This window comes from Martes martes (genome assembly GCF_963455335.1).
Source record: "Martes martes genome assembly, chromosome: 12".
NCBI classification, from domain to species: Eukaryota; Metazoa; Chordata; class Mammalia; order Carnivora; family Mustelidae; genus Martes; species Martes martes.
This window is the reverse complement of record NC_137900.1, coordinates 89,424,475-89,446,081: the sequence shown is the minus strand read 5'-3', so window position 1 is coordinate 89,446,081 and position 21,607 is coordinate 89,424,475. Positions and strand designations below refer to the sequence as shown.

The window sequence follows — 21,607 nt, the reverse complement described above, 5'->3', positions numbered from 1 at the left end:
ACTATATAGCCCGCAAGTATCAGCAACTTGCTTACCACCTAACCTCAGGGGTGAGACAGTACACAAAACTGTATCAAGAAAACGACAACGATGTAGCAAAGACTAACATGTTCTCTGTGATTTTCTCTAGATTGTGGGCAGTCTGGATTGTATTTACTTGAATTCCAAAATTCTGTCAATCTCAAAAATAACTTGCTGTGTAATCAAGTGCGTAGTACCTCCTTCCCTAGCCCACGGGCCCTTGGCCTGCAGGTGCAAACTGCACTTGTTGAATGAGAAGACCTGAATGGGCTCTTCAACAAGAATTTCCCAGCCTTTTTCTTTGCCCACTCTCCGTCTCCGGACTCCACCCCTGTTCAGACTTGTCCTTCTCTGAGGTCTCAAAGGTTTCAGCCCATCACAACACCAATGCTCATTGCAAAGAACACATGATTTATTAAAGACAACTTGTCATCAACAGCATTGATTCAAGGAATAAAACTGATGAAAAGAACAAAAGCAGACTCACATTCTGAGCCCGGAGTGAGACCAGCTGAGCTCATACAGCCCAATCTCTAAGTGTCCAAAGTCCTGGGAGCAGCTTCCCAATGGGGAAGCCTCAGGCACTCTGGCTCTCGGGTGCCTCCCTGGAGAGTCTGGGGAGGGGTGATGACCAAGGGCCTGTCCTTTCCCCAGGCAGTATCCTACTGGGGAGCACAGCCCAATCTGAACAGGATCCCTGTGCTCTTGACCTTCATCCCAAGGTCAAGGAGAGAGCACTGGACCTAAACCTGCCAATGAGGCGAATCAGACGCAGTGATTCAAGTAGTATGGCCCCAGGAGGGAAAGTAGGGGGACAGGCAAGAGGGAATGCATCAGGTATCCTGGGCAGAGTATGCTGCATCCCAGGCTGGGGCCCAAGCCTCAGGCTGGGAAGGGGTCAAAGTCGGGACTGAACCACCAGCTAACAAGTTCTGGGAAGAGGCCAAGCCAGGCTGGTGGGAAGTGTGTCTCTGTGCCATGCTGGGGTCTTGCAGTCCGGAGGCCACACCAGCCCTCTCAACACCAGCCCTCCGGTATCCCTTACCTCCAGTTCCAGTACAGAGCTCACAGCCCTCCCAGCCAGGACCTGCTGGGAAATCAGGAAGGTCCCAGAGGCAGGGGGAGAGGATGCAGACTCTGACTTGGAAAGTCAGAAGACTATCTCCAACGGCTTTTTACCCTCCTGGCCCCACCCTTCACCTCTGAATCAAGCACTAGCCAGTCTGCAATAAATAACCAGGGGTCTGAATAAATAGTAAAAAATCTCCCAAACACCGTGTGTTGGGAGAGGAGGCGGCAAAAAGGCATGTGCACAACATCCCAGCAACACCCAAGGTACAGCCTGGTATAGGAGCCACTTGGGGACAGCTCTTCCTGGCCCACAGCCAGGCCTGGGTGGGCAGCACGAAGTCCTGGATGCCAGACTCGGGAAAGCTCTGGGGATAAAAGACCGCTGGCGAGTCTGAGGAGAGCCTGAGGACCCCTGCTACACTGCCCAGCCTTCCAGACCCAAGCCACCTGCTTCCTCACAGGAGGAGGAAGGGTTTGGCCAAAATAAGCCCACTCCTCCCACGGCCCAGGGGCAAGAGAAGCCGGCTGCTCCTGCTCAGAGCGCCCCGCCCCAAATCCCGGGAGCAGCCCACACAGGTGCCCAGGGAAGAAGGGCCAGCAGCTCCTTCACCCTGCTTGGGGGAAATATGCCTTTCCTGGCACTGGCAGGATCCAGGGCTGTTAAGCTCAGCTACCCCTGGCCCAGGGAGGCTCCTTTCGCACCCCCACCCCCACCCCCACCCCGCCCTTTATGGGACTCACCGCCCTGGGCGGGACCTGGAAGCCACGGGAATGACTAGTCTTCTGAAGCACTTGGATCCCAACCCCTGGCACAGTACCACTTGTGCATCCTTTTCCTTTGGGAAACAAGGGCCTTTGGGGGGAATCTGGAAGATCCAGTTCTCCCTCATCTCCTCCCTCCAACCCTGGGCAGAAAGGAGGGCAAGGGGCCTTGTGGGCCATCATTTCCCAGCAGCTTTTGGTTTCCATGATTTCTGTTGGGAGCAGATTCAGGGCCCTCTAGTGAGGCATTGACTCCCTCCCAGTCTGTGGGACCCAGGGGCCTAGGGCTGGGGATGGGAACATACCAAAGCTGACCCCCAGGGTCTCTGCTCAGCCAGACTCTTCATTCTGTCTCTGGGGTTCATGGAATGGAGGGGAGGAGGGGTGAAGAGGCTGGGGATAAGGCACCCCAAGAGACGGGCAGAGGGAAATGGAGAGAGGGGCAGACAGAGCGAGAGAGTCACACACACTCTGTGAAGGGAGGGAGACCGAGAAGACCTCGAGGGACCAAAGATACCCCCACCCCCCTCACACACAGTGACAGACGCACACACAGGAGCAGCAGACACCTGGGGGATGAAGAGACACAGACACACCCACCCATGACTACAGACAGAAACACACACTCGGTGGGAGAGGGACAGAGGGTGTGACCTGGGCCTGGCAGCTTCTTAGCTCCTTCACAGTGTCACCTTCCCCATGGAGAAGCCTAAGCACCAAGAACCAGAAGTGGTTTCTGGCTCATTTGCCCAGCACCTCCTGCAACCAGAGCCCAGGAGATCTGAGCAGGAGAGGAGGAAGGGAGCGGCAAAGCACAGGCAGGGGAGGACCCCTGCCAGCCCCCAGCGCCCCCAGTGTGCCCTAGCCCCAAGAAACCACCTCTTGAGCTCCAGCCCTGCTCGGCAGCCTGGGCCAAAGGTCCCCCGGGTCGAAGAGCAGGGAGAGAGCCAGGGCTGGGTGGTTAGAAAGGAGCATGGCACAGTGTGCCCCCAGAGGGGCGCGGCCTAGGGTGAGGGCCAAATGAGGAGGCCTGGAGTGGGCCGGTCCTGCAGCTTCCCCTCGGGCTGGCTGGGATCCCAGAGGTTCCTGTGTGTCCCAGAAGCCATGGTACAGGGGTCGGTGTCTTCTCTCCCAAACCTGGGCCTCTTGCCAGCGGGCTACTTTGAGTCTTGGAGTTCCTTGGCTTTCTGGAGGATCTGGCAGACATCTGTGATGGGATAATCCTAGGTAGGGGAAAGGTCAACAATGCGCCTCTGAAGTCAGTCACCCTTCACCACCTCTGCCACAGCCACGCCCCTCCCACTGGGCCCTGTCACCGCCCTGGGTCCCCGGCCTCAGGGACAGGGACCACAGGCTATCAGATACCACATTCTGCCCAAACCCCTGCTTAGAGTGAACACTACACCTGCTGCAGCCCTCACCAGCCCAACCCGATCAGCACCAGCCAGGATCACAGCCTCTTCCTTAGCACCATCACCAAACCCCCATCTCTCTCCTGCCCTCGAACCCGAGCGCATGCATAACGAGCCACCTGAGAGCGGGCCGGACATTGCTGGCACACTAGTTCACGGGTCACCTCCTCTCTTACAGACCTGGCCAATCCAGTTACTGCACACCAACCCCAGGCCAGGCATTGAAGAAAGCGAGGCCCAGAGAGGTGGCCACTTGGCTCAGGTCACGCAACCAGCACGGCAGCACAAAGACGTGGACTCACAGCTGTCTGCTTTGGCACCCAGGTTCTTAACCCTTATGTGGCCCCGTCCTCCCCCAGGCCCAAGCACTCGCACCAACAAGCACTGCGATGGACCCGGGGCCATTGTGTCCCAGTTACAACAAAGCTCCGTAGAGCGTCTAGTCCAGGGACGCCGAGTCATTCACTCAAGGCGACACCACACTCAAGTGGCAGAAGTGGGATTCAAACCTAGATCCAGACCAGATCCACCACAGGGGTTTGGACGCTTATGTCCCAGGTTCCCGACCCCAGCCTGTCACAGCAGCTTGTCACCCACGGGCGTGGGTGGGTGCTTGGTAAGCACATGCCTCTCTCGGCTAAAGACAGAGCTCACCGCACCAGATCCCATTACCTGCAAGAGCCGCATGTTTATGGTAAAGTCCCCTTCCAGCAACTGCTCCCGGATCAGTCTGAGGGAAACAAGCAGAGAAGGTGCTGGAACCCTGGGCCGCGGAGTGCGGGCCCAGCGGGCCCCTTCCCGCTCCCTCGTCCCAGCCCGCGGTGGCTCACTCCTCCTGAGGACAGCCCCCGCCAACCCCTCTGCTGGCAGTCACACTCACATGAGCATGGCACAGCAGACCAGGAGGAGGAAGTCGAAACGGTTGTCGTCAGCGAAGAGGGAATCCCAGATACGGATGACGTCGGGCAGCAAGAACTCCTGGGACAGCAGCAGCGTCAGCCAGCGGAAGGCGAAGAACTGGGGCTTGATGTTCTGCTCTTGCTGGGGAGACACAGGCATGGGGTGGGGTGTTCGGTTACCACACGGGGCCATGCGGCCTATCACACCAGCCACATGTGCCTGAGCCAGGCACACTGAGTGGGCAAAGGCACTGGGGTGCCTGGAGAGCCTCAGCCAGCTGAGGGGCAGCCGCTGCTTGCCGCCAGCCAGCGTTGTCAGATCTTCCAATTTGTCAAGAGAAGCCAGAAATCCAAGCTTTGATGTAAGCTCTCTAGATTTACAAGTGATTGCTCTAATTCTTTTTAAAATACGGTATGGGGGCGCCTGGCTGGCTCAGTGGGTTGAAGCCTCTGCCTTCAGCTCAGGTCATGATCCCAGGGTCCTGGGATCAAGCCCCGCATTGGGCTCTGCTTGGCGGGGAGCCTGCTTTCTTCCCTCTCTCTGCCTGCTTCTCTGCCTACTTGTGATCTCTGTCTGTCAAATAAATAAATAAAATCTTAAAAAAATAGAATAAAATAAAATACGGTATGGATTAAAACCTTGGATTTAGGAGCAGACAGACCCATTATCGGGCACTTACTAAAAAGCCTGGGCTTGTGTTTATTAGCATGTGAAATAGATCATTTCACTTATTTCCGCTACACTACAGCCTTATAGGGCCATCATTCCCCAGAAAGATGAGCCTCTGGTCAGCCCCAGGGAATATTAACAGTAAAATTGTTACGGAAAGCAAAAACATAATTCCATTTCTGTTTAAAAAGACTTGTTTATATGTATTTTTCTGTTCAAATGATTTTTGTTTATATAGAGTATCTCTTCACAAAACTGTTTTCTGAAATAAACAGGGAATGCCAGTCCAGTAACTTTTTACATTATTTTTGATTTTTAAGAATGACAGTCCTATGCTTTTCTCAGAGGACTACCACCAGGCTAAAGGCATCCAGCACACGGTAAACAGCCTGTGCCGTGCCTGGCACATGACGGGCCCCCTGCCCACTTCCTCTTCACACCCAGCCTGCTGGTCTCCACGTCAACTGCTGCCTCAGTCTCCCAGTCGCGCCACAGCACTTGGGCCAGTGGTCCCCAGTGGAGCGGCCACTTTTCATCTCCAGACTCAAGCCAGACCTTGCCCGGGGCCTGGGGTGCTCAGGAGGCCCGCTATCTGCGCCCCTTCCCGTCTGTCTGCCTTGGTGCCCCTCACCAGTTTCAGGTAGAGTTCCATGTCCTTGTCCTTCAAGGTGGAGTACACCTTTTCCATCTTGTAGGTGATGCCACACTGTGAGTCGTCCAGGCTTTTGATGAAGTTGTCCCGGATCTCAGCCATGAGGTTGGTGAAGCAGAAAAAGGTGTCTGCCTCGGCGTGCTCTGGGCGACAGGGGCAGGGGGAGGGCAGCTGCAAGGGAACTGATGCTCTCCCGAGTCCCTCCCCGACTCTCATGCATAGGATGGTGTCCCCCGTTACTTCTGAGCCTCTCCGGGCCACCCACCCTCCTGGCTGGACTCGGGCCCTCCTCTCTCCTTGACCATGCTCCACCCCCACACTAAGGACATCACGTCTTCTCACATCTTCTGGCAACACCGTACTTTCGCTTAGCAACGATCACATGCTCTTCTGATGACATCTTCCCAATCATTATTTAATTCCTTGTCAATCATTCAGCTTCCTGTATATTAATCTCATCTCCTCTACCATGATTTCAGTGATAGAGAGAGATCTAGAAAACCTGAGCTGCAAAGGAACCCAGAGACCATCCAGGTCAACTCCTCACATCTGATGGAGGGCAGATGGAGGCCCAGAGAAGGGAAGAGAGTTGCACAGCCTGATAAGGCCCATTGGTCTGGCTTTCCTTGGTCCACTTTTCTAGGGAGACACCGGAGGGATGGGGGCAGCCATGAGCCCTTTTACCTTTCCATTCGCTGTTAGGGTCAGTGGCAAAGGTATAGTAGAGGGGTCCCACGATCTCATTCATGCCCTGCACGTAAGCGATGCCAGGGTTGAGCTTGGCATAGATGAACAGGATGCGCTCCACCACCTCCCAGTGGGCCTCACAGCCATTGGGCAGCACCTCGTACTCATTCAGGGAGGATGGCGCAGAGTTCTTGTGTGGGGAGCTCATCTGTGGGAGGAGAGAACCCAGGAAGGCAGGTGCATTACAGGTAATGTGTTCAGATATGTTTACCCTTCAGCCTAGACCCAACTTCCAGCTTATGGGGAATACAGAGCAAAGAGGAACATGTCCAATACCATGAGGAGAAACAAGCAGACAAATTCAGAATGTGGAACATTGTGCAAGACAGCTGGACTAAAGTCTAATTTATGGTGATAAAAGCTACAATGCTTGCCTCTGAGGTGAGGGCATACTGACTGGCAAGGGACACTAAGGAACATTTTAGATGATGGAAATGTTCAGTGTCTTGACTGGGTTGGCAGCACAAGGTATGGACATAAGAAAAAGCTCACCCAGCTGTACACTTCAGATCTGGCATTTTATTGCATGTAAGTTCTACTTTACTTTGTTTTTTTAAGATTTTATTTATTTATTTGAGAGAGAATGAAAGCAATCACAGAGGGAGAGGGATCACAGAGGAGAGGGAGAAGCCGACTCACTGCTGAGCAGAGAGCCCAACGCCCAGCTCGATCCCAGGACCTCGAGATCAGGACCTGAGCCAAAGGCAGACGCTTCGCCGACTGAGCCACCCAGGCGCCCCATATTTTACTTTTTTGAAAACCTTTAAATAGGAGCGCCTGGGTGGCTCAGTCAGTTAAGCATACAGCTCTGGATTTCAGCTCAGGTCATGATCTCGGGGTCCTGGAGTTGAGGCCCGCATCGGTTGCGGGGCAGACTCCCTGCATAGTGGGGAGTCTGCTTGTCTCCCTCTCCTGTGCTTCTCCTCCCACTGGCTCACGTGCACGCACACACTCTCTCTCTAAAATAAATTAAAAATAAGAACAACAATAAGAACCAACCTTTAAATAACAGACAACTGGCCCGGATTCTTCAGAAAGGCCAATACTATGCCTGGGGGGACAGTGGGGGCCGCCTCCAGATCACAAGACTACAGAAACATAACATCTCCATGCAACATATACACCTTGACTGGGTCCTGGCTGGGAGTCAAACAATAAAAATGTTCTCAGCACCATGGAGGACACCTGATCATGGCCTGGATACTGGGTATTAGCGTGGAATCATTAATTTTCGTAGATGTGACGGTGGTAAGGAGGAGGAGGTGCTCGCTCCCAGGAGATGCCTGCTGAAATACCTGGCGGGCAAGGGTCAGGCCATGCGCAACTCATTCTACACAGAATATACCCACAAGTTCAGCAGGAAGTTAACAACTGTTGAATTCAGGTGCAAAGTATATAGTTGAGTACTGTACTCTTCTTTCAACTTCTCTGCAAGTTTCAGATTTTCTTTTTTTTTTTTTTAAGTTTCACTCATTTAAATCATCTCTACATCCAAGGAGGGACTCGAATTCACAACCCTGAGATCGAGAGTCCCATGCTCTACCTGCTGAGCCAGCCAGGCGCTCCTCAGATTCTCCATTAAGAAAAAGTTAGAGGGGAGCCTGGGTGGCTCAGGAGGTCAAGCATCCAAATCTTGGTTTCGGCTCAGGTCCTGATCTCAGGGTGGTGGGTTCTGGTCCCACACCAGGCTCCACGCTAAGCAGGGAGTCGGCTTGAGATTCTCTTCCTCTTCCTCTGCACCTCCCCTGAGTGCACATGCACACTCCCTCTCTCTCTCTAATATAAATCTTAAACAAAAAACAGAAAAAGTTGGGTGATAAAGAGAAGAGGATCCCTGCTGCAGGGGGCCATTCGTGAAGCAGAGCAGAGGTCTCCAACACAGGGTGCCAGCAGGAGCCTCAGGGGCTCTGTGAGGAGTCAGGTGCTGGGGTTCCCAGGGTGAGAGAGCTACAGGCCATTGTGGGCAGGGACAGCGTATGGAGCCGTCCCCGAAGCACAGGGTCCCAAAGACCAAGTCCCTCTCCCATCATATACATGTGCATCCACGTGCGCTCATACACACATCGCTAACATTTCCTGAGAGTTTGCTCAGTGCAAGACGGCGCTCTACAAGCATTCCGCCATCAAATCCTCTGTACAATCGACAGTATCTGCTCAACGTCACTTTCACGATGAGAAAACTGAGGCTCAGAAATGTTAGGTCACTCGGGGCACCTGGGTGGTTCCCTCGGTGAAGCATCTGCCTTCAGGTCAGGTCATGATCTCTGGGTCCTGGGATTAAGCCCCAAGGCAGGCTCCCTGCTCAGCGGGGAGTCCGCTTCTCCCTCTCTCTCTCTGCCCTTCCCCCCTGCTAGTGCTCTCTAATAAATAAATAAAATATTAAACAAACAAACAGATGTGGGGTTACTCATCAACTGCTCGCATTACATGGCGGCACCCAGAGTGGCTGACCCCAGGGCCTGGAGCTGAGACCTCAGAGAAGCGCTTTTCAGCCTTCCAAAAATCTACAGAGCCACAACCTCATTTCAACCTCTGGCCAGTTCAAAAGCCAGGAGGATGGAAATGATTATGTCCAGTTTATAGAAGAGGAGACGGAAGCCCAGGAAGGTCACCTGGTATTACTGTCCCAAAGTTAGATGGACGTTCAACTAAACTGTCCAACCACAGGCCCCGAGGTCCAGGGATGAAGCTTCTGGTCAGGTTCTCTGCCACCAGGACCAGACAGGAACCTAAAGTGGGTAAGACCTTGGCTCTCAAACCCCAATTACTATAGTGAAATGAATGAAGTCAGATCCCCACCTTGCCCTATAGCCAAGACATTAGCAGTGAGTAAGAGGGTCACCCACAAAACCAAGCATTCTGTCCCAGAATGGGGGACCCTGGGATCAGTTGTAACTGCCCTTGTCACCTCTGTAGCAGAAAATGGCTGCTCTCCTAGAGACACAGAGACCTCAACAGTCATTCTACTTGGGAGGCCAAAAGCTTCTGAAATACTATCTGTCACTAGCTTGTTGGAGATTACAGAGAAGGGTTTTTCCACTGTTGGGAGGACAATGAAAAATTCTGAGGAACAATTTGGGAGTTCCACATAACAAAGCATAGGTGTAAATTAAAGAATAAGGTAATATGCTTCATCTGGCTACAAGCAACTTCTCAGAGTTACGGAATCTGCTAGAAGAATGGGATTCAAACACTCGGGATGACTTGGCCAGTACAAGTTCTATTTATTCTAGCTCCTGGAACAGCTGGCTGGCTCAGTGAGCAGAGCACACGATTCTTGATCTCAGGGATGTAAGTCTGAACACCACACCGGGTATAGAGACGACTTAAAAAAATAAGATCTTAAAAAAAAAAAAAATTCTAGCCCCTAAGTCTCTCAGCTCTACCCCACCCCCCCCATTCTACCCTGGCCCTCACATGCCTTTGCCTGGACAATGCAGCTGCCTCCCAGCCTCCTTTCCTACCCCTCCAATCAATACCCCCACGGGGCCCACAGCAGTCCTTTACAGAAGCAGACCTGAATCATGTCACTGGCCTGCCCAGAATGCTGCAAGGCTCTCCAGCCCTCAGGACCAAGGCCCCAGGCAGCCTCGACACCACTGATCTTGCCAGCATCCTCCGGCAGCCCTGCCTCTAGCCAGGCTGGACCCACACCCCCTCCCCAAGTCCCTGAACGCACCACACTCTCTCCTGCCTGAAGCCTCCACGTATGCCCTCCTCTCCTCCTGGAATGAGCTTTCCTCCTAGTTCTTGGGTGCTCAGCTTAATTCACCTCCTCAGAGAAGTCTTGGCCAGGCCAGGCCAGGCCAGGTTAGCTCCCCACCGCCATCACTGCTCCCACCACACTTTCCCCCAACGACATGTAATTACTTTTTCAAGAGCCATCTCCTCAGCTGCTCCTTCACCGCACAGCAGGGCCCTCCCCCGGTATCCCTGACACCCAGCTTTTGGATACCTGACTTGCACAAGGAACCCCAGGGGCGGACCTGGCAGGACCAAATTACCCAAAGTCGCTCTGGGTAATTATCAGGGCAGATGGTCGCAGGCCTGATGGTCAGTGGCCAGGGCTCCAAGGGAAGCATGGAGGAAAAGGTCCCTGGGGCCCCCAGGTTGGCTCTCACATTTGTGACTCCACTCCGGTTCCGGGCCACTGTCTGGGATTTCAGCGTTGTCTGCTCCACCCGCTTTCGAAGGGTCTCAAACTCATTCTGGGGGTCCAGGATAAGGAGGCAGGGGTACTCGGTGGCTCTCTGGAAGAAAGATATGTCTGGGCACAACCTCCTGTCGAGAGGAAACAGGAGAGAGTTCTGTTACTCAGGGTGGAGGTTTGGGGCATTCCATCAGCACCCCACTGCGGGGTGCGCCAGTATCCCAAAAGGCATTTTTTATGTGTTTTTAAAAAACAACATTTTATTTTTAAAAGTTTAGTTTTTAAAGAGCAAGACACTTATTATATATATATATATATACACACATACACACACACACACACACACACACACACATACACACAAATATACCCATATCCTTATGTGTTATTTGTAAATAGATACACACACATATAAACTTTTAGGGATCCTTACGGTCTTCTAATCCAACTTTTTTTTTTTCTTTTTCTTTTTTTGGTGAGCAGCAAAGCAAGATTTGATGAGCAACAGCAAAGTGATAGTACAAAGCTCCCGAGAAGGGAGGGGACCCAAGAGGGCTGCCCTCCAACTCTTCTCTTAAACCATAAACATCTCTCCATGTCAAAAATATTTATCTAGGGATGCCTCGGTGGCTCAGGCAGTTAAGCATCTGCCTCCGGCTCAGGTCACGACCCCAGGGTCCTGGGATCAAGGTCCACATTGGGCTCCCTGCTCATCAGGGAGCCTGCTTCTCCCTCGGCCTGCCGCTCCCCTGCTTGTGTGCGGGAAGCCGTGTGCACCCACACACTCGCTCTCTCTGACAAAAAAATAAATAAAATCTTTAAAAATATACATTTATCCAATATGCCAGGGTGTTAGGTGTAGCGTGGTTTAAAATAGTGATGTTGCACGTGGTACAACAGGACAGCGTATACAGCTGACGCAGGAAGATGTTCAAGACGGAGGGAGAGAACAAATCAAGGTGGGAGATAGTTTCTAGAATGTGACAGAGTTGGTTTTGTTTTGCTTCCGGTCTGACTGAGGAATCACCGACACACAGAGCCATGTGAATTTAAGGCACCAGGTTTTTCTCGTGTCCGTGAGACAGCAGAAGCACATTTTCCAGATTTCTCGCAACAGCACATTGCAAACCTGCTTTCCAGAAACACTGAGCGATGTGCTACAGTCGCTACCAGCATGAGACTGAACCAATTTCTCTAGAACCGGGTTCAAGATGTAGTTGGTTAAGACAGTTACTGGACAGAGGATGCCCCAACACCAGCCCGAGAATGCAGGAGACGAGCCCCGTGCATCCTGGCAGAGCCGCTCTGGGCCGGGTATCCAGCTGGGGCCTTCTGAAGATAGGCCTGGGCCAAATGAGCAGAAACAGAGGGGCAACACCCAGGGTGGCCAGGGCCTGGAGACTCAGCTAACACCCGCTGAAGGCGGAACTGAAACCAGGCAAACAGACTCCAGAACTCTAGTTCCAACCACTCAGCCCCACTGCAGATAAGGCTCCCTTCCCGCTCCTCACACAGCCTTGTGGGAGATCCCGCCCACTGCCAGACCCGCCAACCCCACAGGACAGCACAAGTGTGTTTCCACATTTCTCTGCCAAGTGGAAAAGCACACCCACGTACACACTGTATCTCACCACTTTTCAAAAAACACACACCTGACCCCGTCACCCCTATGCTTAAGACCTTTGCACAATTGCCCCATGTCTTCCGGATCAAGTCCGAGGTCCAACCCCTGCCTCCCTCTAGTGGGGCTTCAAGCACACTGGCCTTGACACTGCTCCTCGAATGTGCTTCTGTGCGCTTTCCAGGGCCTTCCGCTCTCCCCAGCCACGACCTCTCCCTTCCTCATCCCCCAAGGCCTACCACTCCCCAGACCTCAGCCAAGGCTTCCCCCAAACTCTAAAAAGTGCCCTGAACTCTCCTCTCAGAGCATTTACCACAAATGCTAATTACTTGGAAGATGTCTTGCTGAATGACTATCTTCCCGTCCTCCCCACCAGGTTCTAAGCTCCTAAGAAGGGCTATGTCTGTCGACTCCATGCTCAACCCAGAGCTTGGCACGGAGCCTGCCATAAAGCAGGGCCTCAGTATCTGCTGCCAGAACCATCAGATGAACCATCCACACACGCCTGGGGCACCAATGCCACTAAGGCAGGGCAAGAGGAGCATCAGGCACTCACCTCGCTTGCCGGCCCCATTCACAAGCCGACATCGCTGGGGCCTGGACCCACCTACTGGATGACCCACTAGTTCCTCAAACACCCACCTGTGGGCGTGGGCTGGAAAGCACAGGACTGGGAAACTCCCCAACAGTCCCACGGGTCAGCTCCTGACCCCCAGGGCCCCACTTACCGGACGTCTTTGTCGATTTGCAGCAGCACCTCGTTGTCCTTGAAGTAAGTGTTCCACCGGCTGTCAGGATTGGGGTTGAGCGGCTGTGGAGAGAGAATCAGCTGCTCTGTTCTAGGTCCAACTAGGATGTCAGCGGACAGACTCCAGTCTGGGGGCCGGAGCAGAGGACCCGAACCAACAATCCCACCAGGGGCCCCGCTGAGGCTCTGAGACAGCCTGTGAGCCAGACGGGGAGCCTCCCACATCACATTCTAACTCCAAGCAGAGCCCCGCAGTCTGTCCTGACGACATCCCTGCTGGCCGGGGAGCGTCCTTTCTGTCTGTGGCTGCCGTTCTCAAACACTGCCCACATCAGGCGCTGCTGAATGCTTGCTGAATGAATGCACGTTGTATCATTAGGTGTCTTGAAATGGGATTTGTCAACACTTTGAATCGCCCATCCTAATCCTTGGAGCATGAGCCTGGGTCCATCTATCCTCACTTCCTGCACATGGGAGGGGCTCAGTATTTGAGGAGAGAATGAGGCTTCCTCTTGGCCACAGGAAGACAGTCTATCCTCACTCCTGCCCTGCTCTGACTTTCTTCAACTATAAAATCAAAACCTTCCCCAGGGAACAGAGGTGAGGTGGAAAGGAGACAGTGCCGACACGAGGACCGGGCTCAGTGCTACGCACACCCTCAGAGCCCAAGATATGACTTAACATTCCCTACTGGGTCCAGAGCCTGGGAAATAGAAACAAGAGACAACAGCTTTCATGGGCCGAGTGGCCCCATGCAGAAAGGAGGTACTGGACAGGCCAAGAGGGGACCCAGATTGGCTCCACCTGTCCTCTGGGGTGGGGGGAACTTGCGAGCTCCAAAGCCTGCATCCCTTCCTACTCTGTAGCCTTGGTCCCTGCTGTCACCCTTACTCACGTGGTCCTCAAAGGTCACATCCTCCCTGGACACACCCATGTTGGCCTTGGCAATGCCAGGCTGAATAATCATTTCTCTCAGGAACTGAGAATATAGCTCCCTGTGGAAGAGAAAAGGAGAGACGGATGATCCCAAACGTCTCATCCCGGGAGCATGGACCAGAGAAGCAGCAAGAGGAAGCAAGACCTGCTGTCTGCCACAAAGGGCCTCCCATCATCCCCCTCTCTCAAGGTCTCACCTCTGCTTGGCCAGGATGGAGGTCCATGAGGCTCTTTCCAAGGGGAGGTAGTTCAAGAGAATCTGCACAGAGGGAGAGGAATAAAGCTCTGGCGACTCTCCAGCTCAATCCCAGACAGTACATGGAGGTGGACTGGCCTCACGGAAAATGCCTAATAAAGCCCAGAGCAGACCAGACGGGCTGAAACCCATGAATGGAGGTGTGGACTGGGGTGGCCTTCCCTTCGCCCTCCACTGACTCCCTCCTCCTTCACCCCAAACCAGCCCTTTCCGCTGCTTTTCTTCACACAGACTTCCAAATGATAATAAAACGTGGTGCTCAAAGAGGCTGGAAACCCAGGCACTGGGCTTTGGCTCCCACCTCAGCTAAGAGCCGTGGGCAAAGCATGGCCTTTTTTTGTCCCATGAAACATCACTTCCGTTTCTCTGTATGAACCAGGAAGGAGAGGGCTTCTCTGGCAATACAAAGCGTTCCATCCCCAAGGGGATCCTGGAGGGGATGCCAAGAAGAACAGAAAACCCCCAACTTCCCAGAAAAGTTTCCTCGAACAAGCAAGGAAAGGCGCAGAACAAGAAGAAAGGGCTGGGGTGGGGACAGCCCATGCAGGAACCCCAGGACTCTCGGCAGAGCAGACGCCCCAGCCCAGGCACACCCACCTTCCAGCAGAGGCACCGCAGTCCGCCCTCACAGGGGATGCCTGTGGACACAGCAGGCAAGAGTCACGCCCCAGGCCAGAGTCCCCGGACCCCCAGCCCTCCACCTCAGAGCTAGCTGGCAGGAAATGGAATGCGCAAGAAGTACTTCTTCCGGGCTCATTTTCTGTCAGAAAGATGACTGGACTGGATGCTAATCCTGCGTATTTCTCTCTGTGACCCCTGCCCCCAGCCCTGCAGTGCTCCCTCTGTGTGGAATGTTCTTTGGAAGGTAATACCTTCTCATTCTCGGTATTTCGGTATTTCTTCCTCGGAGCAGCATTTACCCACCACCATCTCTTCCCAATCAAAGTCAGATCTCTCGTTATAAGCGATAATGGTTCCGTGACTTCTCCTTCACAGCGTCCATCACAATCAGGACTGTGTAACACAGTTTGTGTCTTTATTTAACATCTGTAACCCCGAGCACTGGGTAAGCCCCAGAAAAACAAGAGCCAAATGTGTCCCATAGTCCCTTTCTCTAGCATGGGACACAGCACACAGAAGGCAAACCATAAATACTTGTGGAACATAAATTAAGCTATAAATGGTAAGTGCTTTGTGCCTTATGCCCACTGCTTCACTTCACCCTCATTATAACTCTAGTAAATAGGCAAGATTAGCATCGTTGTCCTCATCTTCCAAATAAGGAAACCAATCCTTAACACAGAGCAATCAGGGACTCAAACACGGGTGTGTCTGAATTCTACAGCCCAAACTCCACAGCTCCCGCAGAATGGCTCCCCCAAGGCCTGGAAGAGTCTCCAGCTCAGTACACACCCCAGGACCCCCTCAAGGTCTTCAGGGTCTAAATATCACCTGTGAACAAAAAACAAACTCCTGCGGCAAGACTGTGAGGAAGTTCACTAAAGCAGCTGTTGCTCCTGGACCCCCCACACCGCGAACAGGAGCTAATGCCTCCACCTCGGAATCCGCACGGGGAGAAGAGCAACTCAAGAATTCCTTTTGCTGACCAAGTCACAAGGGCCAAGCAGTAACAAGAACCTGCACAGAACACCTTAGGGTATTTTAAAAGATAAGCAGAAATCTCTGTGTTGGCAGGGTAACCGGGCCCAGGAGGGCAAAGTCAAACATCGCTGAAGTTCGGCTCCTAGAGTCAGGGTCTCAAGGCCTTAACCAAAGTTCACGATCGCCTGAGTCGGCTTTGATCCCCAAGCCTGGGAGAGAACCAGGAACCACTCTGCAGCGAACCAAATTCTACAACACAGGAAGGTGTCTGAGGAGTGAGGAAGACACTGCAGCAGCTCCAGCCTCCCGCTCCAGCCTCCCAGACCCCCTCTCCAGTCACTCCCGGCAAGCAGCAAGCACCACTTAAACACCAGGAAACATCCAGGCCCACAGACATGTCCTTGGTGGTCAGGGTTGTCAAGGGCTGTTTCAGAATCACAGAATCTGCCGAAGTCCCCGGGAGGCATCCTGGCCCCCAGAACTGCCCAGGTGTGGCCTTGCGGGCTTTCCCCTCCATTCTAACCGCACATAGCGTTGCTCTAGGAAAACTCTGAACCCGGAGGACTGCCGCTTACCACTAAAACTGAGATCCCGAAGCTTTTCCAAGGCGATGGTGGGCTCCTTCAGGACATCGTGGAAATCTGCAATCCTAGAAGGCGGGATGGGGAGGCAGGTGAAGCACACCCAAACCCCAGAGTGACAGACTTAGTGATCACTCCTGAAGCCCAGAGCTCTCATATCACCAGTCTTCAACCCGTTCCCCCTGTCCCTTCAGGACAGAAAGACAGCAAAGCTGTCAAGGTCCTGGCCAAAGGCATCTTTGGGGAACCACAGAACTACAGATCACTCCTTCCTTCAAACCCAGAAACATAGAGGTATTCTTGTCTAGAGGTTCTCAAGCAAACATCATGAAATCAGACACATTTCTAATATTTAGTGAGCTAGCATTTATTGGGCACTTCCTGCTGGCCAGGCCCAGCCCACAGGGCCACTGTCTGAACTCAAGGAACCCTAGGAACCAGGAGTAACATGATCCCTAGACAACGGACCTGTGTAATCTGCACGCAGCTCTCCAGGCTCAAAAATATAACCATTAGAAGACTTCTGGGCTCACCCGCAGGCAAGGACAAAAGGTTTAAAGAACAAGTGGCGGAGGAAAATTGAAGAGTGAGCAAAATTTGGCCGGTGCTGAGGGATTTGGCCTGGGGGAGGGGAGCCTGGAGAATCCAGGTTCTCCAGCATGTCTTGTTAGAAACGGGCCAGCGGGGGACAGGGAGCATTCAGAGGGGAGGGTGCTGGGACAGAGGGGGAGACAAAAACGGGGGTGGGGTTGGGGAGCTGGGGAACGGGGTTTCGAGGCCTTGGATGAGGAAGACACGAGGGGAAGAGGGAAACCCGGGGTCCAGGATGAGGGAGAGAAATGGGGTGACAGCGGGGAGCAGAAGTGCCTCCGCTCCGTGCCCTCTCAGGCCCACAGGCAATGAGGTTGGAAAGTGGGCGCCCGAGACCCTCTACCGCGAGGGGGGCTCTCGGATTCCTGGCCGCGCCTGCGACCCCCTCTACAAAGCAGAGGGGGCGGCCTGACCGGGAGTGGTGTGGCTGGGTCGGCCCCCGTGGCGCTTACCTGCTCTTGTGCAGACTCGACATGGCGTTGACTTCCGGATCCCCCCGCTGCCTCCGCCGCCGCCGCCGCCGCCACCGCCGCCGCCGCCGCCGCCCCCTGGGGACGCGGGGCTGTCTGCAAAGGCCTCCGACCGGAAACGCAGCCGCGGGCGCGTGCGTTCCGTCTCGCCCCGCCCCCTCTGCCCGGCCCCGCCCCGCTCACGTGCCGCCCCTGCCCCTGCCCCCGCCCCCAGCCGTCTCGCGGGCCTCGTAGCCCAAGTTAAGGACGCGCCGGTGACCGCGCGAACTGTGTTCCCGAGGTCTATTCTTTGCGCTTTCCTGGGCCTCCGTTTCCATCTCTGCAGTGTACTTGTCATCCCGTCCTCTTCCTTACCCGGTCCTCGGCGGCCATAAACTGGCGTCCTTGTTTCGGGAATGTGGACCTTCGGTGCTGAACGACACAGGCCTCCAGGCTGGTCTTTTCACGGCTGAGTCCTGCACGCCTGTGACAGCAGAGCCCGCGTCGAGCGGAGGGCTCCGTAGCTGGGGTTCGAACTACGGGATGGATGAGCACGCCGGGAGTTCAGTGTTTCCTTGGCTTTCGGACTTGAACGTGAAACTCACCATACCAGAACACGAGAAAAAGCCCAGATTTCAGGATCCTTCCCGAGGAAAGATAGTTGGCAGCCTTACAATGATTTTCTCTACACCTAGGGGCTCATATGGGCATAATTGTCCTTTTTTTTTTTTTTTTTTTTTTTTAATTTATCCACTGATGGGTGAAAACTTTGTCACTGGGCTGGGAAACCTCAAACCCGCCCTCCAGCTCTGAGGACTTTTCCGCTCCCCGTGAAGCCCGCACGCAAATATCTGTCCCTTTATTTGTCGACCCCACAGTTCTGCACCCACTTGTGTGGTAGATACAGAGCTAGATGTTTCTGTAGAATACGAAGATTAAGTTCTTGTAGGAAATACAAGAAATAAATAAGTGTTGTCATAATTGCACAACAGTAAAAGAATATGTTTCCAGATAAAAAGAGTATCAGTCAGCCCTTTAAAATGTTCCTTAGGAAGACAGGGGAAAACATAAATGGTATGTTAAGAGAATTACCGACAGTTGGCTATCATTAAAAAAAAATAAAGTCCTATTTCTATCTTACATCTGACAGAAAAATAAATTCTAGATGAATTACAGCTCTGCAAGGGGAAAATCTATGGGATTAGAAGAAATATATAGAAAAAGGTTCATAATCTTAGGGAATGAAGACGCAAGATCCAGAAGCCATGAAAGATAAGACATAAATCACCACATAAAATTTAAAATCTCTATGTGGCAAAGTAAAAGATAAACATCCATAGGGGAAAACATATGCACCCTTTGTGATAAAAATGTGACTCTTCCTAACATATATGGAGTTTGCTTTTTAAAGATTTTATTTATTTATTTGACACAGAGAGAGAGTACAGTCAAGGGGAGTGGCAGGCAGAGGGGGAAGGGAGCCTGATGCAGGACTCAATCCCAGGACCCTGGGATCATGACCTGAGCCGAAGGCAGTCTCTCAATCCGATGAGCCACAGGCATCCCAGTCTATTGGAATTTTAAATGGTGGGGTCCAGAAAGCTACTCTGAGGTGACATGTAAAGAACCTTCTGAGGGTGGTAAGACAGCAAAGCTTAATAACCAGGCACTTCAATGAAGGAATAACGATGTTTCACCAAAGCCTGAAATGACATTAAATTGGGCTTACACTGAGATGAGTATGAATTGAACAACAATCTTCAGCCTCTTGAGTGGGTGAAAGTAATCAATATTTATTGTACCCACCATCACTAGGCTGTGGAAGAATAGACCTCTCTGGAAGCAGCTTTAGAGTGAGTTAGACCAAGGGGCACCTGGGTGGCTCAGTGGGTTAAAGCCTCTGCCTCCGGCTCAGGTCCTGAATAAAATCCTTTTTTTTAAAGATTTTATTTATTTATTTGAAAGACAGAGCTCACAAGTAGGCAGAGAGGCAGGCAGAGAGAGAGAGGGAGAAGCAGGCTTCCTGCTAAGCAGAGAGCCCAACTCGGGGCTCAATCCCAGGACCCTGGGATCAGATCCAAGCCAAAAGCAGAGGCTTTAACCCACTGAGTCACCCAGGCGCCCCTAAATGAATAAAATCTTTTAAAAAAAAAATGAGTTAGACCAGGGCACCTGTGTGGTTCAGCTGGTTAAGCGTCTGCCTTTGGCTCTGGTCATGATCCCAGAGTCCGGGGATCGAGTCCCACATCGGGTTCTCTGCTTGGTGGAAGCCTTCCCCCTCTCTCTCTGACTGCTGCTCTGCCTACTTGTGATCTCTCTTTCTCTCTGTCAGGTAAGTAAATAAAATCTTTAAAAAATATATAGCTTTTGGGACGCCTGGGTGGCTCAGTTGGTTAAGCGGCTGCCTTTGGCTCAGGTCATGATCCCAGCGTCCTGGGATCGAGTCCCACATCGGGCTTCTTGCTCCGCAGGGAGCCTGCTTCTCCCTCTGCCACTCTGTCTGCCTGTGCTCACTCTCTCTCTGACAAATAAATAAGTAAAATCTTTAAAATATATATATATATATATAGCTTTTTTTCCCAGAGCAATTTAACGAGTACTAATACAATTTTTTAAATCTCCATTTAACTTTCTGTATTGAAATACTATAGGTTCGCAGGAAGCTCCAAAGATAGTAGAGAGAGATCCTTTCCTTTCTACTCCTCACCCAGTTGCCCCACTGGTTTCATTTTTATACAGTTTTACCAGCTGCAAGATATATTTGATGTTCCATAAGCTGCCCATGTTTAAAGTGTACACTTATGTAAGTTTAGACATATATATATATATGACTGTGAAACTGTTACCACAATTAAAATAATAAGAATATCCTTTGCCCTCGAAAGATTCTTCCCACCCTTCCTATCTTCTGCCTTTTTCCCTCTTTTTGTACACCCTCACCCGCCCCATCCAGGCAACCATTCATCTGCTTTCCGTCACTATAGATTAGTTTGCATTTTCTATAATTGTATATAAAAGGGAATATACTCTGTGTGCTCCTTTTTATCTGGCTTCTGTCACTCAGCATAATTATTTTGAGATTTTGCACACTGTAGCATGTATCAGCACTTCACTACTTTTAATAATTTTACTTAATTATTTGCTTATTTTCAAAGGATTTTATTTTAAAGGCCTTATTTATTTTAAAGGCCTTATTTATACACTTGACGGAGATAGACACAGCGAGAGAGGGAACACAAGCAAGGGGAGAAGCGGGTTTTCCGCCGAGCAGGGAACCTGAGGCTGGGCTTGATCCCAGGACTCTGGGATCATGACCTGAGCCGAAGGCAGACATCTGACAACTGAGCCACCCAAGCACCCCAATATTTTACTTTTAAATAATCTCTACACCCAGCGTAGGGCTTGAACTCACAACCCCGAGATCGGGAGCTGCGTGTTCTATGGACGGAGCCAGTCGGTGCCCCGCTTCATTCCTTTTTACTGCTGTGTAAATTCCATTATGTGAATACACCATTGTCAATCCGTTCACCTGTGGATGAGCATTTGTGTTGTTTCCATTTGTTGCTATTACAACTAAAGCTGCTATGAATATTCATGCACAAGTCTTTATATGGACATATGCTTTCTTTTTTCTTGGACTGGAAAGGCTGGATGAATTTTAAATTTTAAGAAACTGCCAAACCATTTTCCAATATGGCTCTGCCATTTTTCACCCATACCAGCAGCATATGAGAGTCTCTGTTACACGACATCCTCCCCAACACTTAGTATGGTTGGTCTTTTTATTTTACTTTTATTTATTTTTTAAGATCTTATTTATTTATTATTTGACAGAGAGAGAGAGAGAGAGATACCACAACTAGGCAGAGAGACAGGCCGAGGGTGGGGGGGGGAAGCAGACTCCCTGCTGAGCAGAGAGCCCAATATGGGGCTCGATCCCAGGATCTTGAGATCATGACCTGAGCTGGAGGCAGAGGTTTAACCCGCTGGGCCACCCAGGAGTCCCTATTTTACTTTTTTTTTTTTTTTAAGATTTTATTGATTTGACAGAGAAAGCAAGAGAGCACAAGCAGGAGGAGAGGCAAGGGAAAAGAGAGAAGCAGTCTCCCTTCGGAGCAGAGAGCCCGATGTGGGGCTCGATCCCAGGACCCTGGGATCATGACCTGAGCCAAAGACAGATGCTTAACCTACTGAGCCACCCAGGCATCCCCTGAAATAGAGTTTTGAGAATTTTTTAGATTTCCTAGATACAAGTTTATTTAATCTTTATGTTTAATTGTGGTAAAATAAACATAACATAGAATTGACCTTCTTAACCATTTCTAAGTGTACAGTTCAGTAGTGCTAAATACATCCACAAAAGTTGTGCCAGCCAGCTCAGGAACTCTTTTCATTGTGTAAAACTGAAACTCTGTGCTCACTAAACAACTCATTCTCTC

At 51.8% G+C, this 21,607-nt stretch overlaps 1 protein-coding gene across 2 annotated transcripts; it reads right to left on the bottom strand.

Annotated features, from left to right (window-relative positions):
• Positions 1-412: 412 nt before the first annotated feature.
• TBC1D13 (TBC1 domain family member 13) lies at positions 413-17,256 on the bottom strand. Of its 2 annotated transcripts, XM_080819907.1 has the most exons (12): positions 17,172-17,256; positions 16,123-16,196; positions 14,543-14,583; positions 13,887-13,948; positions 13,649-13,748; positions 12,734-12,816; positions 10,356-10,515; positions 6,172-6,382; positions 5,467-5,630; positions 4,147-4,307; positions 3,939-3,996; positions 413-3,077 (listed from the first exon to the last, which is right to left on the bottom strand). In XM_080819907.1, the coding sequence occupies exons 1-12, from the start codon at positions 17,192-17,194 to the stop codon at positions 3,012-3,014; spliced, it is 1,203 nt and encodes a 400-aa protein (XP_080676033.1). In that variant the 5' UTR covers positions 17,195-17,256; the 3' UTR covers positions 413-3,011. The 2 variants fall into 2 exon arrangements, with proteins under 2 accessions (XP_080676033.1, XP_080676034.1); XM_080819908.1 differs by lacking the exons at positions 16,123-16,196; positions 17,172-17,256 and adding an exon at positions 14,818-14,936.
• Between the last annotated feature and the right edge of the window lie 4,351 nt (positions 17,257-21,607).

What these genes read in the sequence shown, in the direction of transcription:
- TBC1D13 (XM_080819907.1), bottom strand. Translation starts at nt 17,194, where the DNA reads ATGTCGAGTCTGCACAAGAGCAG. An exon ending in CAAATCGACAAAGACGTCCG is followed by an intron (nt 10,516 to 12,733) that starts GTAAGTGGGGCC and finishes TCCTCTCGACAG; the next exon opens with GAGGTTGTGCCCAGACATAT. An exon ending in CCCTAACAGCGAATGGAAAG is followed by an intron (nt 5,631 to 6,171) that starts GTAAAAGGGCTC and finishes CCTGTCGCCCAG; the next exon opens with AGCACGCCGAGGCAGACACC.